Source organism: Pleurodeles waltl, chromosome 1_1, assembly GCF_031143425.1.
Source record: "Pleurodeles waltl isolate 20211129_DDA chromosome 1_1, aPleWal1.hap1.20221129, whole genome shotgun sequence".
Classification (NCBI taxonomy): domain Eukaryota; kingdom Metazoa; phylum Chordata; class Amphibia; order Caudata; family Salamandridae; genus Pleurodeles; species Pleurodeles waltl.
In genome coordinates this window covers 145,993,497-146,016,391 of record NC_090436.1, presented here as the reverse complement: position 1 = coordinate 146,016,391, position 22,895 = coordinate 145,993,497, and the positions used below count along the sequence as shown (strand labels likewise).

At 44.6% G+C, this 22,895-nt stretch overlaps 1 protein-coding gene across 2 annotated transcripts in view; it reads left to right on the top strand.

The window, feature by feature from the left end:
- MYO5B (myosin VB) overlaps positions 1-22,895 on the top strand; it is an 842,958-nt gene that overhangs the window by 440,422 nt on the left and 379,641 nt on the right. For both annotated transcript variants that reach the window (XM_069219220.1, XM_069219218.1), the window contains exon 8: positions 16,819-16,926. In XM_069219220.1, the coding sequence (XP_069075321.1) occupies positions 16,819-16,926 (108 nt within the window). The remainder of the gene's footprint in view (positions 1-16,818; positions 16,927-22,895) is intronic.

The following is a 22,895-nucleotide window of genomic DNA, read 5'->3' as shown; positions in this document are numbered from 1 at the left end:
ATGCTTAACACTACTCCTTGGATAAGCCTACTGCTCGACCACACTACCACAAAATAGAGCATTAGTATTATCTATTTTTACCACTATTTTACCTCTAAGGGGAACACTTGGACTCTGTGCATGCTATTCCTTACTTTGAAATAGCACATACAGAGCCAACTTCCTACCTTGGTGGATCAGCGGTGGGGTACAAGACTTTGCATTTGCTGGACTACTCAGCCAATACCTGATCACACGACAAATTCCAAAATTGTCATTAGAAATTCATTTTTGCAATTTGAAATTTTTCTAAATTCTTAAAAGTCCTGCTAGGGCCTTGTGTGTTAAGTCCCTGTTTAGCATTTCTTTTAGAGTTTAAAAGTTTGTAAAAGTTTGAATTAGATTCTAGAACCAGTTGTAGATTCTTAAAAAGTATTCCAACTTTTAGAAGCAAAATGTCTAGCACAGATGTGACTGTGGTGGAACTCGACACCACACCTTACCTCCATCTTAAGATGAGGGAGCTAAGGTCACTCTGTAAAATAAAGAAAATAACAATGGGCCCCAAACCTACCAAAATACAGCTCCAGGAGCTTTTGGCAGAGTTTGAAAAGGCCAACCCCTCTGAGGGTGGCAACTCAGAGGAAGAGGATAGTGACTTGGAGGACAATTCCCCCCTACCAGTCCTATCTAAGGAGAACAGGGTCCCTCAAACCCTGACTCCAAAAATAATAGTCAGAGATGCTGGTTCCCTCACAGGAGAGACCAACACCTCTGAAATCACTGAGGATAGCCCCAGTGAAGAGGACATCCAGTTAGCCAGGATGGCCAAAAGGTTGGCTTTGGAAAGACAGATCCTAGCCATAGAGAGGGAAAGACAAGAGATGGGCCTAGGACCCATCAATGGTGGCAGCAACATAAATAGGGTCAGAGATTCTCCTGACATGTTGAAAATCCCTAAAGGGATTGTAACTAAATATGAAGATGGTGATGACATCACCAAATGGTTCACAGCTTTTGAGAGGGCTTGTGTAACCAGAAAAGTGAACAGATCTCACTGGGGTGCTCTCCTTTGGGAAATGTTCACAGGAAAGTGTAGGGATAGACTCCTCACACTCTCTGGACCAGATGCAGAATCTTATGACCTCATGAAGGGTACCCTGATTGAGGGCTTTGGATTCTCCACTGAGGAGTATAGGATTAGATTCAGGGGGGCTCAAAAATCCTCGAGCCAGACCTGGGTTGACTTTGTAGACTACTCAGTGAAAACACTAGATGGTTGGATTCAAGGCAGTGGTGTAAGTAATTATGATGGGCTGTACAATTTATTTGTGAAAGAACACCTGTTAAGTAATTGTTTCAATGATAAACTGCATCAGCATCTGGTAGACCTAGGACCAATTTCTCCCCAAGAATTGGGAAAGAAGGCGGACCATTGGGTCAAGACAAGGGTGTCCAAGACTTCAACAGGGGGTGACCAAAAGAAAGGGGTCACAAAGACTCCCCAGGGGAAGGGTGATGAGACAACCAAAACTAAAAATAGTAAAGAGTCTTCTACAGGCCCCCAAAAACCTGCACAGGAGGGTGGGCCCACAGCCTCTTCACAAAACAATGGGTACAAGGGTAAAAACTTTGATCCCAAAAAGGCCTGGTGTCATAGCTGTAAACAGCATGGACACCAAACTGGAGACAAGGCCTGTCCCAAGAAAGGTTCCACTCCAAACTCCCATCCAGGTAACACTGGTATGGCTAGTCTCCAAGTGGGATCAACAGTGTGCCCAGAGCAAATCAGGGTCCACACTGAAGCTACTCTAGTTTCTGAGGGTGGGGTGGATTTAGCCACACTAGCTGTCTGGCCGCCTAACATGCAAAAATACAGACAGCAACTCTTAATTAATGGGACTAGAATAGAGGGCCTGAGGGATACAGGTGCCAGTGTCACCATGGTGACAGAGAAACTGGTTTCCCCTGGCCAATACCTGACTGGAAAAACTTACACAGTCACCAACGCTGACAATCAGAGAAAAGTACATCCCATGGCAATGGTTACTTTAGAATGGGGAGGGGTCAATGGCCTGAAACAGGTGGTGGTCTCCTCAAATATCCCAGTGGACTGTCTGCTTGGAAATGACCTGGAGTCCTCAGCATGCTGAGGTAGAACTAAAAACCCATGCAGCAATGCTGGGTATCCCTGAACTGGTGTGTGTGAAAACAAGAGCACAGTGCAAGGCACAGGGTGAACAAGTAGAGCTGGAGTCTGGAAGAATGGCCCAGCCTACCAAGAGGAAAGGAAAGTCAGTTGGGAAACCAACTGCAACACAGCAAAAGAAAGGGAACCTCTCTTCTCAGGAAGAAGTTCTGCCCTCTGAGGGAACTGAGCCTTTGGAGCTTGAACCTTATCAGGTTGAGCTCTTAGGCCCAGGGGGACCCTCAAGGGAGGAGCTGTGTAAGGGACAAGAAACCTGTCCCTCTCTTGAAGGCCTTAGGCAGCAAGCTGCTGAAGAGTCCAAAGGCAAGAAAAATGGAACGCATAGGGTCTATTGGGAAGATGGACTCCTGTACACTGAGGCCAGAGACCCCAAACCTGGTGCCACTAGGAGAGTGGTAGTGCCTCAGCTGTTCAGGAAGTTCATCCTAACATTGGCCCATGACATTCCCCTTGCTGGACATTTGGGACAAACCAAGACGTGGGAGAGGTTAGTCAACCACTTCTACTGGCCCAATATGTCCAACATGGTTAAGGAGTTTTGCCTCTCCTGCCCCACCTGTCAAGCCAGTGGTAAGACAGGTGGGCATCCAAAGGCCCCCCTCATTCCACTTCCAGTGGTGGGGGTTCCCTTTGAAAGAGTGGGTGTGGACATAGTTGGTCCACTAGAACCTCCCACAGCCTCAGGAAATATGTATATCCTGGTAGTAGTGGATCATGCTACCAGGTATCCTGAAGCTATTCCCCTTAGGTCGACTACTGCCCCTGCAGTAGCCAAGGCCCTCATTGGTATCTTAACCAGAGTGGGTTTCCCTAAGGAGGTGGTGTCTGACAGAGGTACCAACTTCATGTCAGCATACCTAAAGCACATGTGGAATGAGTGTGGAGTGACTTATAAATTCACTACACCATACCATCCACAAACTAATGGCTTGGTTGAGAGATTCAACAAGACATTAAAAGGCATGATCATGGGGCTCCCAGAAAAACTCAAAAGGAGATGGGATGTCCTCTTGCCATGCCTGCTTTTCGCTTACAGAGAGGTGCCACAGAAGGGAGTAGGATTCTCACCCTTTGAACTTCTGTTTGGTCATCCTGTAAGGGGACCACTTGCCCTTGTTAAAGAAGGCTGGGAGAGACCTCTCCATGAGCCTAAACAGGACATAGTGGACTATGTACTTGGCCTTCGCTCTAGAATGGCAGAGTACATGGAAAAGGCAACCAAAAACCTTGAGGCCAGCCAACAGCTCCAGAAGTTTTGGTATGACCAAAAGGCTGCACTGGTTGAGTTCCAACCAGGGCAGAAAGTCTGGGTTCTGGAGCCTGTGGCTCCCAGGGCACTCCAGGACAAATGGAGTGGCCCTTACCCAGTGCTAGAAAGGAAGAGACAGGTCACCTACCTGGTGGACCTGGGCACAAGCAGGAGCCCCAAGAGGGTGATCCATGTGAACCGCCTTAAGCTCTTCCATGACAGGGCTGATGTCAATCTGTTGATGGTAACAGATGAGGATCAGGAGGCAGAGAGTGAACCTCTCCCTGATCTTCTGTCATCAGACCCAAAAGATGGCACAGTAGATGGAGTGATCTACTCAGACACCCTCTCTGACCAACAGCAAGCTGATTGTAGGAGAGTCCTACAACAGTTTCCTGAACTCTTCTCCTTAACCCCTGGTCAGACACACCTGTGTACCCATGATGTGGACACAGGAGACAGCATGCCTGTCAAGAACAAAATCTTTAGACAATCTGACCATGTTAAGGAAAGCATCAAGGTGGAAGTCCACAAGATGCTGGAATTGGGAGTAATTGAGCGCTCTGACAGCCCCTGGGCTAGCCCAGTGGTCTTAGTCCCCAAACCTCACACCAAAGATGGAAAGAAAGAGATGAGGTTTTGTGTGGACTACAGAGGGCTCAATTCTGTCACCAAGACAGATGCTCATCCAATTCCAAGAGCTGATGAGCTCATAGACAAATTAGGTGCTGCCAAATTCCTAAGTACCTTTGACTTGACAGCAGGGTACTGGCAAATAAAAATGGCACCTGGAGCAAAAGAGAAAACAGCATTCTCCACACCTGATGGGCATTATCAGTTTACTGTTATGCCCTTTGGTTTAAAGAATGCCCCTGCCACCTTCCAAAGGTTGGTGAATCAAGTCCTTGCTGGCTTGGAGTCCTTTAGCACAGCTTATCTTGATGATATTGCTGTCTTTAGCTCCACCTGGCAGGATCACCTGGTCCACCTGAGGAAGGTTTTGAAGGCTCTGCAATCTGCAGGCCTCTCTATCAAGGCATCCAAATGCCAGATAGGGCAGGGAACTGTGGTTTACTTGGGACACCTTGTAGGTGGAGGCCAAGTTCAGCCACTCCAACCCAAGATCCAGACTATTCTGGACTGGGTAGCTCCAAAAACCCAGACTCAAGTCAGGGCATTCCTTGGCTTGACTGGGTATTACAGGAGGTTTGTGAAGGGATATGGATCCATTGTGACAGCCCTCACTGAACTCACCTCCAAGAAAATGCCCAAGAAAGTGAACTGGACTGTGGAATGCCAACAGGCCTTTGACACCCTGAAACAGGCAATGTGCTCAGCACCAGTTCTAAAAGCTCCAGATTATTCTAAGCAGTTCATTGTGCAGACTGATGCCTCTGAACATGGGATAGGGGCAGTTTTGTCCCAAACCAATGATGATGGCCTTGACCAGCCTGTTGCTTTCATTAGCAGGAGGTTACTCCCCAGGGAGCAGCGTTGGAGTGCCATTGAGAGGGAGGCCTTTGCTGTGGTTTGGTCCCTGAAGAAGCTGAGACCATACCTCTTTGGGACTCACTTCCTAGTTCAAACTGACCACAGACCCCTCAAATGGCTGATGCAAATGAAAGGTGAAAATCCTAAACTGTTGAGGTGGTCCATCTCCCTACAGGGAATGGACTTTATAGTGGAACACAGACCTGGGACTGCCCATGCCAATGCAGATGGCCTTTCCAGGTTCTTCCACTTAGAAAATGAAGACTCTCTTGGGAAAGGTTAGTCTCATCCTCTTTCGTTTGGGGGGGGGTTGTGTAAGGAAATGCCTCCTTGGCATGGTTGCCCCCTGACTTTTTGCCTTTGCTGATGCTATGTTTACAATTGAAAGTGTGCTGAGGCCTGCTAACCAGGCCCCCGCACCAGTGTTCTTTCCCTAACCTGTACTTTTGTATCCACAATTGGCAGACCCTGGCATCCAGATAAGTCCCTTGTAACTGGTACTTCTAGTACCAAGGGCCCTGATGCCAAGGAAGGTCTCTAAGGGCTGCAGCATGTCTTATGCCACCCTGGAGACCCCTCACTCAGCACAGACACACTGCTACCAGCTTGTGTGTGCTAGTGAGGACAAAACGAGTAAGTCGACATGGCACTCCCCTCAGGGTGCCATGCCAGCCTCTCACTGCCTATGCAGTATAGGTAAGACACCCCTCTAGCAGGCCTTACAGCCCTAAGGCAGGGTGCACTATACCATAGGTGCGGGTACCAGTGCATGAGCATGGTACCCCTACAGTGTCTAAACAAAACCTTAGACATTGTAAGTGCAGGGTAGCCATAAGAGTATATGGTCTGGGAGTCTGTCAAACACGAACTCCACAGCACCATAATGGCTACACTGAAAACTGGGAAGTTTGGTATCAAACTTCTCAGCACAATAAATGTACACTGATGCCAGTGTACATTTTATTGTAAAATACACCACAGAGGGCACCTTAGAGGTGCCCCCTGAAACTTAACCGACTATCTGTGTAGGCTGACTAGTTTTAGCAGCCTGCCACGAACCGAGACATGTTGCTGGCCCCATGGGGAGAGTGCCTTTGTCACTCTGAGGCCAGTAACAAAGCCTGCACTGGGTGGAGATGCTAACACCTCCCCCAGGCAGGAATTGTCACACCTGGCGGTGAGCCTCAAAGGCTCACCTCCTTTGTGCCAACCCAGCAGGACACTCCAGCTAGTGGAGTTGCCCGCCCCCTCCGGCCAGGCCCCACTTTTGGCGGCAAGGCCGGAGAAAATAATGAGAAAAACAAGGAGGAGTCACTGGCCAGTCAGGACAGCCCCTAAGGTGTCCTGAGCTGAAGTGACTCTAACTTTTAGAAATCCTCCATCTTGCAGATGGAGGATTCCCCCAATAGGGTTAGGATTGTGACCCCCTCCCCTTGGGAGGAGGCACAAAGAGGGTGTACCCACCCTCAGGGCTAGTAGCCATTGGCTACTAACCCCCCAGACCTAAACACGCCCTTAAATTTAGTATTTAAGGGCTACCCTGAACCCTAGAAAATTAGATTCCTGCAACTACAAGAAGAAGGACTGCCTAGCTGAAAACCCCTGCAGAGGAAGACCAGAAGACGACAACTGCCTTGGCTCCAGAAACTCACCGGCCTGTCTCCTGCCTTCCAAAGATCCTGCTCCAGCGACGCCTTCCAACGGGACCAGCGACCTCGACATCCTCTGAGGACTGCCCCTGCTTCGAAAAGACAAGAAACTCCCGAGGACAGCGGACCTGCTCCAAGAAAAGCTGCAACTTTGTTTCCAGCAGCTTTAAAGAACCCTGCAAGCTCCCCGCAAGAAGCGTGAGACTTGCAACACTGCACCCGGCGACCCCGACTCGGCTGGTGGCGATCCAACACCTCAGGAGGGACCCCAGGACTACTCTGATACTGTGAGTACCAAAACCTGTCCCCCCTGAGCCCCCACAGCGCCGCCTGCAGAGGGAATCCCGAGGCTTTCCCTGACCGCGACTCTTTGAACCTAAAGTCCCGACGCCTGGGAGAGACCCTGCACCCGCAGCCCCCAGGACCTGAAGGACCGGACTTTCACTGGAGAAGTGACCCCCAGGAGTCCCTCTCCCTTACCCAAGTGGAGGTTTCCCCGAGGAATCCCCCCCCTGCCTGCCTGCAGCGCTGAAGAGATCCCGAGATCTCTCATAGACTAACATTGCGAACCCGACGCCTGTTCCTACACTGCACCCGGCCGCCCCCGCGCTGCTGAGGGTGAAATTTCTGTGTGGACTTGTGTCCCCCCCGGTGCCCTACAAAACCCCCCTGGTCTGCCCTCCGAAGACGCGGGTACTTACCTGCAAGCAGACCGGAACCGGGGCACCCCCTTCTATCCATTCTAGCCTATGTGTTTTGGGCACCACTTTGAACTCTGCACCTGACCGGCCCTGAGCTGCTGGTGTGGTGACTTTGGGGTTGCTCTGAACCCCCAACGGTGGGCTACCTTGGACCAAGAACTAAGCCCTGTAAGTGTCTTACTTACCTGGTTAACCTAACAAATACTTACCTCCCCTAGGAACTGTGAAAATTGCACTAAGTGTCCACTTTTAAAACAGCTATTTGTGAATAACTTGAAAAGTATACATGCAATTTTGATGATTTGAAGTTCCTAAAGTACTTACCTGCAATACCTTTCGAATGAGATATTACATGTAGAATTTGAACCTGTGGTTCTTAAAATAAACTAAGAAAAGATATTTTTCTATATAAAAACCTATTGGCTGGATTTGTCTCTGAGTGTGTGTACCTCATTTATTGTCTAGGTGTATGTACAACAAATGCTTAACACTACTCCTTGGATAAGCCTACTGCTCGACCACACTACCACAAAATAGAGCATTAGTATTATCTATTTTTACCACTATTTTACCTCTAAGGGGAACCCTTGGACTCTGTGCATGCTATTCCTTACTTTGAAATAGCACATACAGAGCCAACTTCCTACAATCTTGCTTCGATGAGGAGCCATATAAAATGACAAAAACTGGGCATATGTGATAACATTTTCTAGTCGCTCTCACCAGCCTTGCAGTAGCATGTAGAAATGCTCTGAGAGGTGGAAGGTGGCTCTTTTGGATTACATTGAGAATAATATGGAGAGCCATCCATTACTGTGCCAGATGATATCTCTCTCTGCAAATGAAGACACCATGATGTGAGAAACCGTGGGGTAAGGCTAGAAGGGGAAGGTCACGGGCAACCCTAATTTCACCTTAAATCAGCTCCCAACCCACACTAAAGTCATTTTAAGACCAATTAAAAACCAACAGAAGGTACCATAAGTGTTTCTGTCATCTTTGGTTTTCAATCATTCCCGACTATACCCTCAAAATCACAAAATTTATGGATGCGTGGGTGAGAAATTGCCACATTGTGTGTGCGCGAAGTGAAAACCAGAGGGTAAGAGGGCATGCTGTGGACAGCCCAAACTTAAAATCCTCATTCCTCACCAAGGCCTTACATTGAATGTGCATAGCACACGAAAAGCTGTGCTTTCTACCAGGAAAGGTGTACAGTTAAGCGGAAATGACATAAGGCAGAAGGAAAGGTGCTTGACAAGGGGGAAATCCATCAGCGGGGGAAGAAGTGATTTGGTCCTTTCTCCAGCAAGCGAAATGAAAACCCCACAAGGTGTGATCCAATCCACTGCTCCAGCTATGGACCTTTTCTTGATGCTGGGGAGGTCGACCAGTATTTGTCAGCAAAAAATTGACACAAATGTAGTGTATGCTCTACAAATACCTGTAGAACCAGTGAGCTTCAGAGCAAGTTTATGAAGTCCTAATTTTGCAGGGACCAATGATAAGAAAGGGGGGTCACGCCCAAAAAAGTCTAATGAGTCGTGGTGGAGTATTCCATATTGTAAGGACGTGGTGCGTAATTGCTTTGGCCAGATTCACACATTTACATTCATCCCTGAGTGTTCTGCGCTGTTGCTGCGTTGTGCTTGTTCTGTGAGGGAAGGTTGTGTTGTCTGTGCCTGTTTTGTGTTGTCACAAGAGCTTACAGAGCTGGATCTTGCCTGTGCTTGTTCTGCGTTTGATGGAAGAGTGCACTGCTGATGTCAGCTGTGTCTTTGCTGTCTCCGAAGACAGCTTTCATACCTGCGCATTGTGTCTGCTCTGTGTATGTGTCAGAAGGTTGCATCCAGTGTTCTACCAGTGCTCATCATTACCAATACCAGATCTTCTAAAGCACTGTAATCAAATTGGACACTCATCTTTGTTTTTCCGATCATCCTGGGAGAATATCTCTTTATTTGTGACAGATTATCTTTAACCTTACGAGACACTTTCCTTGCTTGCACCAGGGCCCATGGCATCCTTGCACCGCCATAGGGGGTGCTCCACAAGCTATTCTTGCACCATTTATTGGAAGCAAATAACAATTTTCTACAGGGTGAAGTTTTTGCAGATTAGTGAGCTGAGAGACAATAAGTGTAATGTGAGGCATAGACCCTGTAAAGTACAAGTCACTTGAGTGCTAGCTTTCAAGTGTTGTCAAAGCCTGTTTGTGTTGTTCTGTTGTTGAAAGTTTGAAGGTTTGTCACTTGGGTGGCCGGAGACTTAGCTCGGTTCTCTAGTCTGTGACCCCAACTAACAACCTGAAAAATATGTAGAGTATTCGCATCTCATGAGGGCCACCCCAAAAGAGACCTTGGTATTAAGATTGTGCTCAGACTATCTCCATAAGTTCCAGTTAGAAACTATACCAAGAGTGTTTGAAGGACATGCAACGATAATATTAGAGGGTCTTCTGCTATAGTGTATTGTTGGCACCCCCACGTCTGTGGTGGATCCTCAAATGCTGTTAATGCAGACTGCTTGCATGTCAGCGATGCAGAAGGATGCAATGTAAATGGAGACATGCTCGACCGTACTTGCCATTATTTTCAATGTTCATTGATGGATTATGTGGTGAAGGAGCCTATGTAGAGGGGAGGTCTTGGCAGGAGAGGGGGATCAGGTGTTTGGACACTGCTAGGTCTATATTGGTGGTTTTGAAAGCATCTTGTTCTTGGAGGGAAAGAGTTCCAGAGCTTGGCTGCATGTACTGCAAGGAGGTGCCACCGATTCAGGACATTCTGAACCCAAGGATTGTCAGAAATAGGACAGGTCTAAATCTGTAGGTTCTTCTTGGGTGGTAGGTTCAGAGTTTGTGTTGTAAGATGATTGCCCAAGTGCTGTGGATTGCTGAGTGTGCAATGCACAGTGCCTTGAAGGTGATATCTTGGAAGCGAGTGATGATGAGCTGGAGAAGAATCACAGATGCTGAGGAGTGGTTGTTCTCTGGTTGCCTTCCTCTGGATGCCCTGGAGATGTGGAGCAGAAAGATGGGCGCCCGCAGATATAGTCCATTGGTGTAATGAAAACGAGAGAGGACCAAGCAGATGGTTCCAAACTGCGTGTGAAGGGTCATCTTGTTGTGTTGTGTGAAGGAGGAGGATTTGTTCACCTAGATTACCTAGGCTATGAGGGGAGATGTGGAATATGTCTGGAAGCAATCAATTTACATCGGAGTTATACTGGTAGTAAATGGCAAAAACATTACATTTTTGACACTAAGGGCCATATGTACGGACACTTTTTCCCAAAGACACAGAATGGGTAAAAACCTTTGCTACATCTGGCCCTTTGAGTTTTAGAGGACGATAAACAATGTTTTGGAGAGCAGAGATGTCCATTTAAGGAAGGTAATTGGAATTACTGCAGATCCGAGACTATGAGCATTCAGGGAAGGGAGGGGTATTTATCAGACGCGGTAAAATTCTGAGCCAGTGAAATGTGCTATTTGATGTGTGTATTACAAATATTCATTCTTTTCTCTGGAAATTGATGAATTGCATGCAGACTTTTCCACTCCCAACTCTGTATATATTGGATCGTATTGCATTTTTACACTATTTGGCAAGTCGACTCTTCTGAAATTCACCAGGGGAAATCGAGGGGGTGCAGTTATTACTTGAGTACTCAGAATTCCGATCCCTGTATAAACATGGATTCGTATAGGAATTTGAAATGATCCGCACACATCATAAATGCTTCTGTGTTTTATTATTGTAAAAAAAAAAGAAGCTATGTATGTGAAATCGAGAGCATCTTTTGTACACTTTAGTAACTGAGGCGCTGGATTCTCTGTGCCATGATATGTGCCAAGTGTAACATATGATGTGAACTACTGTCCGTGTATTTATCCATGACATTGCCATTCGGGACATTTAGGGCACAATGAGGTATTTGGCACACGCGAAATTAAGGATTCCTAAAGACCAGTCTGATGTGGAATGGATGAGTATTGGTGATTGGATCAATCTATGAAATACTTACATGGGAATATGGCACTGGATCCTCTGCAAAGCACTTTCCAACTTTTTAGGAGTTTCTTTGAACATATCATTTGCCTCTTCCTTCTATCATCCTCTTAGACAGTCACTTTTCACCTCAACCACAGGACAGAACACTACAAGCAACAACTCTTTCATTGATGACTTCACACTTATGCCACTCAGGCATGCAAACACCATCTACCTCAGAGAGTTGCACCACCAAGAGAAGCCCATCGCCAAGAAGATGAAGGAAGTCTTCCTGAGCTCACCGGTCCTCCACCAGCACACCTCTGATCGCATTCACAAAAACAGTCACTACTATGGGCCTGATCTTCACTGCTCTATTCTCCCTTGAATATGACACACGTCTGCCTGTGAATTGGGCAAATCATGTAGCCATACCATTCTCCATCCACCACAACGACTCATTGCGCCCGCCTAACAACATATGCTCATGCTTGCTGAAGTACTTCTCTGTAAAAGCCCTCAGTCAAGACCTCACTGACAGCCTCTGCACCAGAATCCACCAAACATGCAATATAAGCCAACACAGAGAACCATGCACTACAAAAATGAAGGTCATCAAACCAAAGCCTGAGCTACACAAAGTAGCTGAAAGAAAACAAAACGCCCATCTACAATAATAAAAAAGAAACGCAGGTGAGAGTCTCAAGTAGACTCTGACCACTTAATACTCAAACCCCGCCACACCGCCCGTAAAAGGTTGATCAGATCTGCTAAAGTGTTTAGTGGCCTCAAGACAAGTCACACTAGATTTTGCTGTAGTCACTTTGCAGCAAAAGTGGTAGTCGGTTTGTTTATGGATAGCTTATCATTAATATTCTATAGGCCAGTGGTTCCCAACTTTTTGACTCCTGAGGACCCCCATTGAATCACTACTGGAAGGCGGGGACCCCCAAACAATTTGTACAATTTAAATTTCAAACATTAAAACAGTAATTCACAAAAAATACACAATCAAGTACACACCAAATACTCGAATTACTAATGATATAATTATTTTATATTGAAAACTTATGCAGAAATCAAAACAATTTAATGAGAAGTTTGCTGCTGCATCTTGGTGAATAACTTTTCATTATTTGGTTTTATTTAGGAAAGGTGACTGCTCAGGTCAGATTCTACATTTCCTAAGCGTTTTCTGTTTTTAATTTTTAGGTATATAATATCTGAGAAAGCTTTTTCACATAAATATGTGGTGGGGAAAGGAAGTAAAACCATAAGGACCTCTCAGGTTTCCATAGCCTATCTGTCACATGTAATTCATTTGTTTTATAGCACCTCGCATACCAGTGTAGGGTTTTGGAGCACGTTTCCAGTGACTACAAGGTGTAGAATTCACATGTCATTCTCAATGGTAGGCCTTTTCTAAGAGTGTTGGTCTGGAGAAGCACAAACTGAAGATTCAGAACATAACACAGTGGTTAGCGTTCTCTTTATTAAGAATGTATTTCTACGAAAGCAAACCTTTTATTTTTAGCAGCATAAGGATAATGAAAGGCAGAGAAAAAACGAAACTTTCTAATTTGTGCCATGAAGTTTGCATACAACTCTTTGATGGCAATTCATAGCTGACTGTGCTAGAATACGATTGTAATTTATGAACTGCACAGTAACAAAATAATCTCTGTGACAGAAGCAGTAACACACTGTGCTATGCACATAAAATAATTTTCTTTGCATGATATACATTCTCTGCATCAGGCACATTAACCATCTGCCTTAGAAACTGTCACTAGACAAAACTCCCATCTCTCTCAAGCAGGTACATTAATCACCAAAGCTATCTTGACGCTTTTATTTTCACCTGAAAGTTGCTTGTTGTACAAGGAATTTTGAAGTGCTTTAACAACTGCTGCACAAATAAAAACACAAAGGTGTTTCTGTCAGGCCTCAGCCGAGAAGTATCTTTCTGTCATCCCAGGCCTGCGGACCCCCTGGGAATGTGTCACGGACTGTTAATATTATTTAATTTTCTAAGTAGTCACGGACCCCTTAAGGAGGCTTCACGGACCCCCAGGGGTCACTGGACCACAGGTTGGGAACCACTGCTATAGGCCTAGAAATGGCCACTGGTATTAAGCTGCAGTGAGGGGGGCATGGCTATACCGATTGTATGTAAATAACTGTTGCAATTAAAGTTGTCATACAGGATTGTTTTTTAAATTTCATATAGCAGCTGCTTTGGAACATCTATTTCTTACGGTTTCAACAAATTCTTTCCCTCACTATGTGACTAGAACCACATACATTCACTGCAGGCATGGTGATTTTCAGCTATTTTTGTTCTTTTCCTTTTTTAATGAAATCTGTTGGGTCTTTAATCAATTGTTACTCATTTTGAAACGGGTCACTTTGACAGTTTGTCATGAACTTTGAAAAAAAAAAAACTTGATAGAGAATGAATCATTCTCTTTATCCTGTTGAAAGTATAGGTTATTTTTCTTGCAGTAGACAAAAGCACATCTCCTGTTCACTCATTAGGGCTTACAATCCAATGTAGGAAACTTCTCGGTTTTTAGGGCCTGAAGACAGCAGTCAGCAAGTGAAAAGAGACAAGTTTACTATTTTAATAAGCATTGGCAAAGCCAATAGGTCTCGCCTATGCAAGACCTTTTGGCTTTGGGAATGTGTTTTAGCCATGGTGGCTGCTTTTCAGCATGGCTAAAAGTTAAAGGCCTGGGGTGGGGTGGGGTAGATTAGAGTGGAGTAGACTTGGGTAGAGTGGAATGGACTACTTTGGTTTAGAGTGGGGTAGATTGGCATAGAGTGGGGGTAGAGTAGGGCATAATGGAGTGGAGTGAACTGGGATAGATTGGAGTGAAGTGGGGTAGTTTGGGAGAGTGGGGTTGCTGAAACTCTTTCCAGCCCTTGGGCCTAGCTTGCCAACAAATTCCCTCCCCCCCCACAGGTCAGACTTTCACATTGCACACAAGCAGACATGCATATGCATACATACACACACAGTTAGAGGCATGCACACAAAGACATTCACACATGCATACACACGCACCCCCAAGCACACATACACTCACACTCACAACTTACCGGGGCTAGCTTGAGATTTCCAACTAACATCTGTCTGCAGCAGCCAGAGGCAGACCCACAAGCTTCCACCCAATCAGAAGCTGGGATACTGTTGAAGGTGCAGAGGTAGACCTTTTTTCTTTATTCCAGTTTCTGGTTGGGTAAGAGGGCATGTAATTGACAAGCCCTGAAGCTCCATCGTCTGACATGCTGCACTGTGTGATACTAGTGCACCATGTCAGATATTTATTGTGTATGTTTGAGGGCTGGGCTGTAACAGCTCCCGCCTGACACATGCACAGTACATTTAGCAGAGCCCTATTGTGCTGTCAAGGTGATATTACAGAATTTACATGCAAACAAATGATCCATGAGATTGTTTGATTTCATATAAAAGCTGTAATATGCCAAGCAGTGGTGTTGAGGGAAGCAGTGGGTCGACATCCTGGCGCCCCCAAGGAGCAGCCGATCTTGCCTATGTATTGATTGTATTCAAATATTTGTTTCCACCACACTTCAGAATTATAAAAATGTGCTTTATTTGTACTAATTCTGATACATTCCGAAACATCACTACAGCTCATTTTTTTGCTACAATAAAAATTCTACACCCTCTGCTCTTACATTGGTAATCAGCAGGATTGTCACATAAATCCTCTCACTTTGAAGTCAGAGAAAGAAAATTTAACACCAAGCTCCCTGGAAGAGAGACCCTGACATGTGATCTGTGTCTCTGAATGCACAGCAAATGTGACAAGATAAGAAGAAGATGTAAAGGCTTGTTTACAGAAAGTGAGATTGTCAAAGAATGCAGTAAACAAGGTTTAGGCAATGGGAAGGATGAAGTCCGGCTGGATTGCCTCAAGAAAGTAAACCCAATAGAAAGCCAGAAAATGTGAGTTGCAAACCACAAAGCCAATGGTAAGCAAAGCCAATGGTCAGTTTTTTGAATGTCCTCAAGATTTCAGTTTTGACCTAAAAAGTGTCAGTAGTTACATTGAATACCATATGCATCATTCTTAGGAAAAAATAATTCAGCTTCAGCTAAAAAGACGTTTTTTTTAATCGAAATTAATTCAGGGATGCTGCATAGTATGAGATATGCAGCCAATCATAATTAAGTGGAAAACACAACCAAAATAAATAATTCCATGCTAATTGTATGTTATATCTTAAATTAAAACACCGCATTTCAAAGGGCGCTATTATATGTGTATTTCATCTGCTGTAAATACCACTGGTTATCGCAGTGTTGAACGTCTTCATACCATAGATGTTGCCTTTGGTTCTAAAACTGCAGCCCATTTTAGTTCATGGTTCATGAGAATTTGCTGTTGCTGCCAGGAAGGCGCTTTGCGAGTGCCAAGTTAATGTGCATATTGGCTGACATGAGACTGACAAGTGGATAACAAGAAAGTCCGGCTCATCTGTCGAGGCCGAGCAATTGCTCCCAGCCCTCGTCAATTTGCTGCAATTTCTTTTACCTCCATAGGTTTTTCGAACAATAGAAGTTAAGAGGCGCTTTCACGAAGGTCTTCTCTGGGGCAGGATGGAGCCCGTGCATCATCTGCTAAGAAGCACGATGTTCTATTCATGAAATGCACATTTCTATGCATCAGTACGACTGTGAGTTCCTCTTTGCAGTGCAGAGTGAGGAGCAACAAATTCAACAAGACAGTCCTTACTGACCTTCGAGGCACAGCATTTAGGATCTAGGCAGTCTCTGTTAATCATAGTCTCTCTCACATACATTTTATATTATAACGTTAACTTTCAGAAGTAACAATATTTAAGTGACTTTCAAAACAATTTCAGTGATAAAGTGCTTTTTGAGAAATTTAAAATTCAACCAAAGTTAAGTTCATCTGATTAATGCTTACTTATTATCCTGTGGATGAATTTCATGTTTCCCAAGAGATACTTTCTGGTGATACTTGCTGCAAATCATGGGTGCAAAGAGCCCAACGTGGTCAGTTTGCACAGTGCACAATGGGGAATAACAAGTAGAAGTCCTTTAGGCCTCATTTCGAGGGTCCAAAATCGTAATCAGGCACAAAATACAGGTCCATTCATTTCTACACTTTATCTATCACAATTTTAGTAGAGGCGCAATTTTGAGTAGATGTTTGTGGCTCCTTCCTGGTCGGGCCCCTTTGTAACCATTTTTCAAGATACGATCATTAACTAAAAAACGTGTTACTAAGTTACATATGATTTCTATGTGCCTCAGTCGCAGGTACATGGGTTTTTGCACATCTCCTGATTTCCTATGGTGAAAATTCCAGTTGGTCACAATTTCTTCATGGAATCTATTGATGTTTGGCAGTCTTTCTATGAACCCGGTAGATTTTTCTGTATTGTAGCGCACATCAAAAATTTTATACAGCATATTATTTACAAATTTCGAAGAGCTATTGAATATGCTTCTGTTTCCCAGCTCATAAACATGTTATTCCATTCCCAGCCTGCGCAGAAGACTATTTCTACACAACTCTGGGAGGCGACACAGTCATTGAAGGAGTGGATGATGCTGATGACTTTGAGAAAACCCGTCAGGCCTTCACTTTGCTTGGTAAGACGTTTTGTCCCAAGGTTTTTGATTTATCTGGAGCAGGGGTGTCCAGTGTAAGTCTAAGAGAGCCGAATCGTTGTCATTTTTTTAGGATATCCATGAAAGACACATTTGTGAAGAATGAATTCAGTGGATTTACACAGTCAGCTGTTATCTTGGAGATCTGGAATGGGTCAAGCTGTCCTAGACCCAGGCTGGACGTATCTGGCCTACACTGCCAGAGACAAGCTTCGGAAAGAGAGTTCTGTATTTAATATTGTTTGCAGTGGGGCAAGAATGTTCCCTCACTTAAAAAAATATACACCCTGCCCTTAGTGCTAGAACAATTCTCTAGGTGGGGTTGCCGCCATCAGTGTTATGCCACTCAAGTCATTGGGATTGTGAAAAATCCGAGCATCACACAAAAAACAAGTATAGCAAATGTGCCACGCCCATTCATCAGAAGAGTGGTAAGGGTTTGGTACGTAGCTGGTGGTACATTTTGGGACACTGGTGTGGTAGCTCTCTGTCATTTACCAACAGCGCATTTTTCATTAAAATAGTAACTAAATTTACATAAATATGCTGAGTACTGGCATAACTATATAGAGCACAAACAATAAGCTGTGCAAATCAATTTTCAGAGAATACTTGTAATTTACGCATCACCAAGTGTCTTGATTTGTTTTGATCCTATTAAAATGTTTGATTCCATCACACTTCAGAATTGCAAAAAAAAAATCATTTGTTCTTTTCCAACTGCTGACATATTTTGAACTATGTGTATAGTTCATCTAAAGGTATTTATGTTGTTGCCTGTTACAAAAATAGCCTGCAGCCTTTCCTTTCACTTTCTGTACCCCATGCAAGATTATCACCGAGGTCACTCTAACAAAATCCTCCCACTTTGCAGTGAGAGAAATAAAAGTAAACACCAGTTTCCAAAACAGTAGAATTTTGTCAGAAGACAGAGTCTGACATTTGACCTCTGTCTTTGTATTCAAAGCACTTGACGAAATATAAAGGCAAATTTATTGCAGATTCGCCCTTCTGAATTTCAGCTGGTTGTTTTTGGTGGGTGCTGCAGGACCCCTACACCTCCACTTCCAACGTCTATGCATCCTGCGCAGTGTCTACCGTGTTTTTGGGGGGTCACCTTCAGCCATGCCTCATGCCTCATGCCTCACGTTTTAGACAAGAGCAGCACCTTACTTGTTAAGGCATCAAGGCACATCCTCTAACAAAGGAAAACTAAACGTGCAAAGGGATGCTCGGTGACAATCCAAAGGTGGCTGACGGTGTCCCACCATGGACATACTTTGGCAGCTGGGGGTCTCTCCTGCTGCACTTGGCTTCGGCCTAATTCGATGATGCACATGAGGATGTAAGTTGAACTAAATCTGGGAAGATCTCTTTTAACTGTGCAGGTTATTGACAAGTGGCTTCTTACTAACAGCCACACTTCCTACGTGCCCATCAGGCCTCATCGGGTTCGCTACTGTTTTCAGCTTTACCTATGTCCAGTTTAGAGATCTCGCTATATTGGGCTTGCATGAAAAACAAAGCTTTGAGCAAAAAAAGATTTCGAGTCCTTTCACAAAGTGTTGAGAGTGAGCCCTCCTAAACGAGTTCATGCATAGACAGGGGTGCGCGAAATTGCATAACTTTGTCTCACAAAATGCCATGAAAATTTCATGACATGACGGTTTAGTAGTGACATGGGATTTGAGTCACTTTTCTTACCCGAGAGCTCACCTTATGCCCTTGTGAGAGGTGCAAGGGCGAGTAAAAAAACAAAAGTTACACAAAATGATGTAAAGACAAAATTTCGAGGAATTTGATGCATTTTGTGTAACGGGAATTTTGACAGACGCGGCCTGCTAGAGGGAGCGCCTGTCGGCTGCTCTAAGAATTCAGGCCGCTGTTTCCAGCTCACCTTTTTCGGATCTCCCTGCATTAGGCTCTGAAGTTCTGCTGTAATTAGTGACTTCCTGTTTTGTTCTGTTCTTTCTCGTTCTGTTGTTCAGTAATGCAAAAATGTATTTGCGCTCTGGTACAACAATTGATACCTCAAGATGCAGTAGTGCAACATTACACTGTTAATAACACAATTCATTTATGAGTTGATATAATTACGTGGAGGGCCAAATACACAGAACGATAGATGTTTTACAAATTGTACGTTTATGATTTTCATAAAGATACCTCATCATTTTTTTTTCTTGAAGCAAAAAAAGTTTTTCCACGTGGATAACATGAACACATGGTGCAGAACAGCCTGTATTGTAGAGCTCCCAGGGCAGCTGTAGAAGCAGGCATTTTTAGGAATGTGTACCAGTGCATTTCTGTGCCTGGCGTGCCATGCCAGGTGAGTGGCCTCCAGGCCCCCACTTTCAGGAACGGTCTCTGATTACCCATGAGGAAGGGTATGACTCCTGCCTCCACTCACCCCTGTGGCAGTGCTTAATTTATAAGAAGCATGGGCTTAGACAATAGGTTTCCCCTTTGGGACCTTATAAGTATTTACCCATGCAGAACATTAAATCTTTAACTGAAATACACTGTGTTTGGGACCTTATAATTATTTAGCCATGGAGCACATTAAATCTCTATCAGAAATAAACTGTGCATTCCTTCATACGCTTGGCATTAGACTGTAATGGTCAGAACATCCCCAAGAGGGCTCCGCAATAAAAACAGCATTTGGAAGAAACATGGTCATGTAACCATATAGTCAGCCCCTAGAGGGCATAACCACATTAACGGGAAGAGCAGAGAGCATTGCAGAGTAATCATACATTCAGCCCCTACAGGGAATAGTGCATTATACATTTTCAGACCTAGCAGGCCTGCTAGAATATTATTACAGACAAGGCCCTTGAAACACAAACTACTCCCAGCTGTAAAGTAAAACCTCCAGCCATGAGAGCTTAAAAATACATTGAATGGTGGGAGATCTTATGATTTTGGCCCTCCTAACCTAGTGGGACCAGAAGATGAGCTGGACAGAAAGAGCATGTCATGTTGGACATTTTAGTGGTGGTCCCATTGTCCTACGACCACCACAGGCAGAGTTATGGGCAAAAATGTGTTGTAAAAGGAATGCCCTGCAAAGCGTTATGGGGCGAGTTTCCCAAGTGCAGTGAAGAAGCAGTTCAGGGTTTCCCTTGTGTTTTTTCTATTTAAAAGGCACCAGTTTGTATATTTTTCAACCTCTAAACTTGGGAAGAATTTAGGAATGGGCTACAAATTTAACCGGTGCTCATGTAAAGCGCTCCAGTCTTCCACTTGAGTTTGCATTATATAAATTAGTAATAAGAATCCCCCTCCAGCTTACTGCCTTTGTCAGGTGCAGACATGCAAAGAACCAGCGAGATGTCAGAGGAAGAAACAACATACCGCCACCAGTGCGAAGCAGAGAGGCATAGGAAAAAAGTAGTGCACCGACACCAAGGTATATGACTAATTGTGCAATAATCCATGTAACAGGGTCAGTCTCCAAGGCGGTAACAAAACAGCCTCAAGGCGGGACAAACCTAAAGCACTAAACCACTTACCTAACAAACCAAAGGAATTTTGAAAGACAGGCTAAGGAACAAATGAAAGTGATGGGCTTGAGATGGGTGTGGCAAAAGCCCTCTGAATAGATCATAGCATGTCGAGAGACAGCGCTTGGGCTCTTCCTAGAATCGACCTAAAAATATAAGTGAGAGGGCCTGAGGTGTTTCTTAGGAGGCCACTGTGTTTGGTACTACTGAGTGTCTTTGCCAGCAGTGCCAAATGTTCTCCATCACACAATGCTACAGTGTGACATTTCACTCAACCCGTAAAGGTCACTTGGATGCACTGGTTTTATTATTTTTTTATGAATCTTGAACACCTGGTTCCTGAATTCAGCTCAGAAATAGACAGACCACACCACCAGGTGGTGGATTGTCATAAATAAGTGTCAGTGGTTAGAAATAAGTGATGGTGGTAAGTCCCGGCAAACACAGGCGCAAATTAAGCACTGCCTTGAGGGATAAATCTGAGGCCATCACTCATAGGGCTTGTGCACTGTAACCTGGTACAGATCCTGGCTGCGTGGTCCTATATGAATTACCTGTCTCTGCGTCAAGGACCATCAGCCTGAGCTTGGAAGTGTGCCTGAGCTGCACATTCCGTAAAGGGAATATAAGAGACAAATGAGTGTTACTAATATGCTTAGATCCTCCCCACCTGCACTTTCTGGCCCCTTCCTTATTGGTACTTATGACCGTAGGGATCAAGTTGCAATGGCCCATGGTGACCAAATACCAGCAGTGTTCGTGTTAGGATCACAAGGGGCAGACCAAGGCCATGAAGGTGTTGAACAAGGTGGTTAAAAAACTGCAGGGGGCAACAAAGAGATTTTGTTGATGCAAATGAAAATCATCAGGCAGTTGTCAGAGCCTGGGCACCAAAGCTTTTTCCCTTAAACAATCATTTGCAACATCTGACTTACTGTGTAAAAATGGCTGATATAAACAAATCAATGAAACTTACTTCTCTTTGTTTTACATCTTTAAATCATTTATAAGTCCAAACAACACCTTTTAAGTAGAAGCTTATATTAAAGAAATAAAATTATCTTTAGGTCTGGCTTGTCAGCGTAGTTGTCACCAGACATTATGTTATGAACCCAAAAAAGAGCTTTCAGGAGAATTACAGAGTGGCTTTGGCTCCGCCCACTTTTTGGCTGCCAGAAGTGTAGCATTTGATTGGAAAATATTTGTAGTGGTCTGGCTAAGAAATAGTCACATTGCAGTTTATGGACACAGCAGTTTTCCTGAAATGTGTTAGAGGAGCATTATTATCCCTCATTGACCTGCGCCCACACCATCCCTCTACCCTGGCACCACAAGCTTTAATAACCAGAGAGCCAACACAGAAAAAAACACATTATCACGTCATGCTGCATGTGCCAGCAATAAGAGGGTTGGTACAAGACGGCATGAAGTAGCATAGTGCATTTCTTACTCCTAATATGGAAGTTGCATCAAAACCTAGTGATGCAGTGGCATTGGAGTGGACTGGTTTTCGTCTATTTGAGTTTGTTTATTTTTAGGTCGAGTCTGCAAGCGCTTTCTGACCTGTTGTTATCCATCTGTGGCCCTTTAACCACGCCCGTCTCACGCCCATCACTTTCACTAGTTCGTGGGATTGCCTTTCAAAAATCCCTTGATGTCATTGGTAAATGCTTTATGTTTGTCCCGCCTTGGGGCGGTTTTGTTACCGCCTTGTAGAATGCCCCTGTTACATGGATTATTGCATGACTGCCGATATACTTCAGTACCTTTGGGTCGATTTTGCGTTATATAAAATTGCAAACATTTTTTTTAAATCCTAGACGTCTAGTCTGCAGCTCTGCAGAGACCAGCACTTGGATCCAGTGTGAATCCTAACATGGCAAGGTGACTGAGGACAGCAGGGTGGGATCAGGGTTCAGTGGGAGTTCGTGGGGGAGGGGAGATTGCCAGTCTGACAGTGTCTGCTAACACTCCTATCTACTCGTTTGTGTGACTCCTCGCTGTCATTTGAGGCCCCCGCAGTGATCCAGAAAGTCTAATATGAGCTGGTCCTTTGTCTCGTGATCGCTGAGGTCCATGCGCATTGATTAGGCTGTTCACACGACAAAAGTGAGGCGCGGCACATGCACAAATCAACAACCTGGAATCTGAGTAGAGGGTAGGGGATGTGTTGTTGGAAGTGGTGCTGTAAAATTCATGTTTTGAATCAACAGTACCAAAACGTGCGCTTGAAGTTCTTACGTATGAGGCTACAGTTGACTTATAGGGCTGTAGTTGCTGTGTCAGAGCCCGTGAAAGTAATAGTGAGAATGGATCACAAGAGCAGCACGCCCCATGCAAGAGGATGGTGTGCACCAGTGCGTTTATAAGTTCTGGCTTCTGACCACTTGGGAAGGGTCTGGTCTTCCTTTCTTCTTATAAATTATGTACCTAGATAAACCA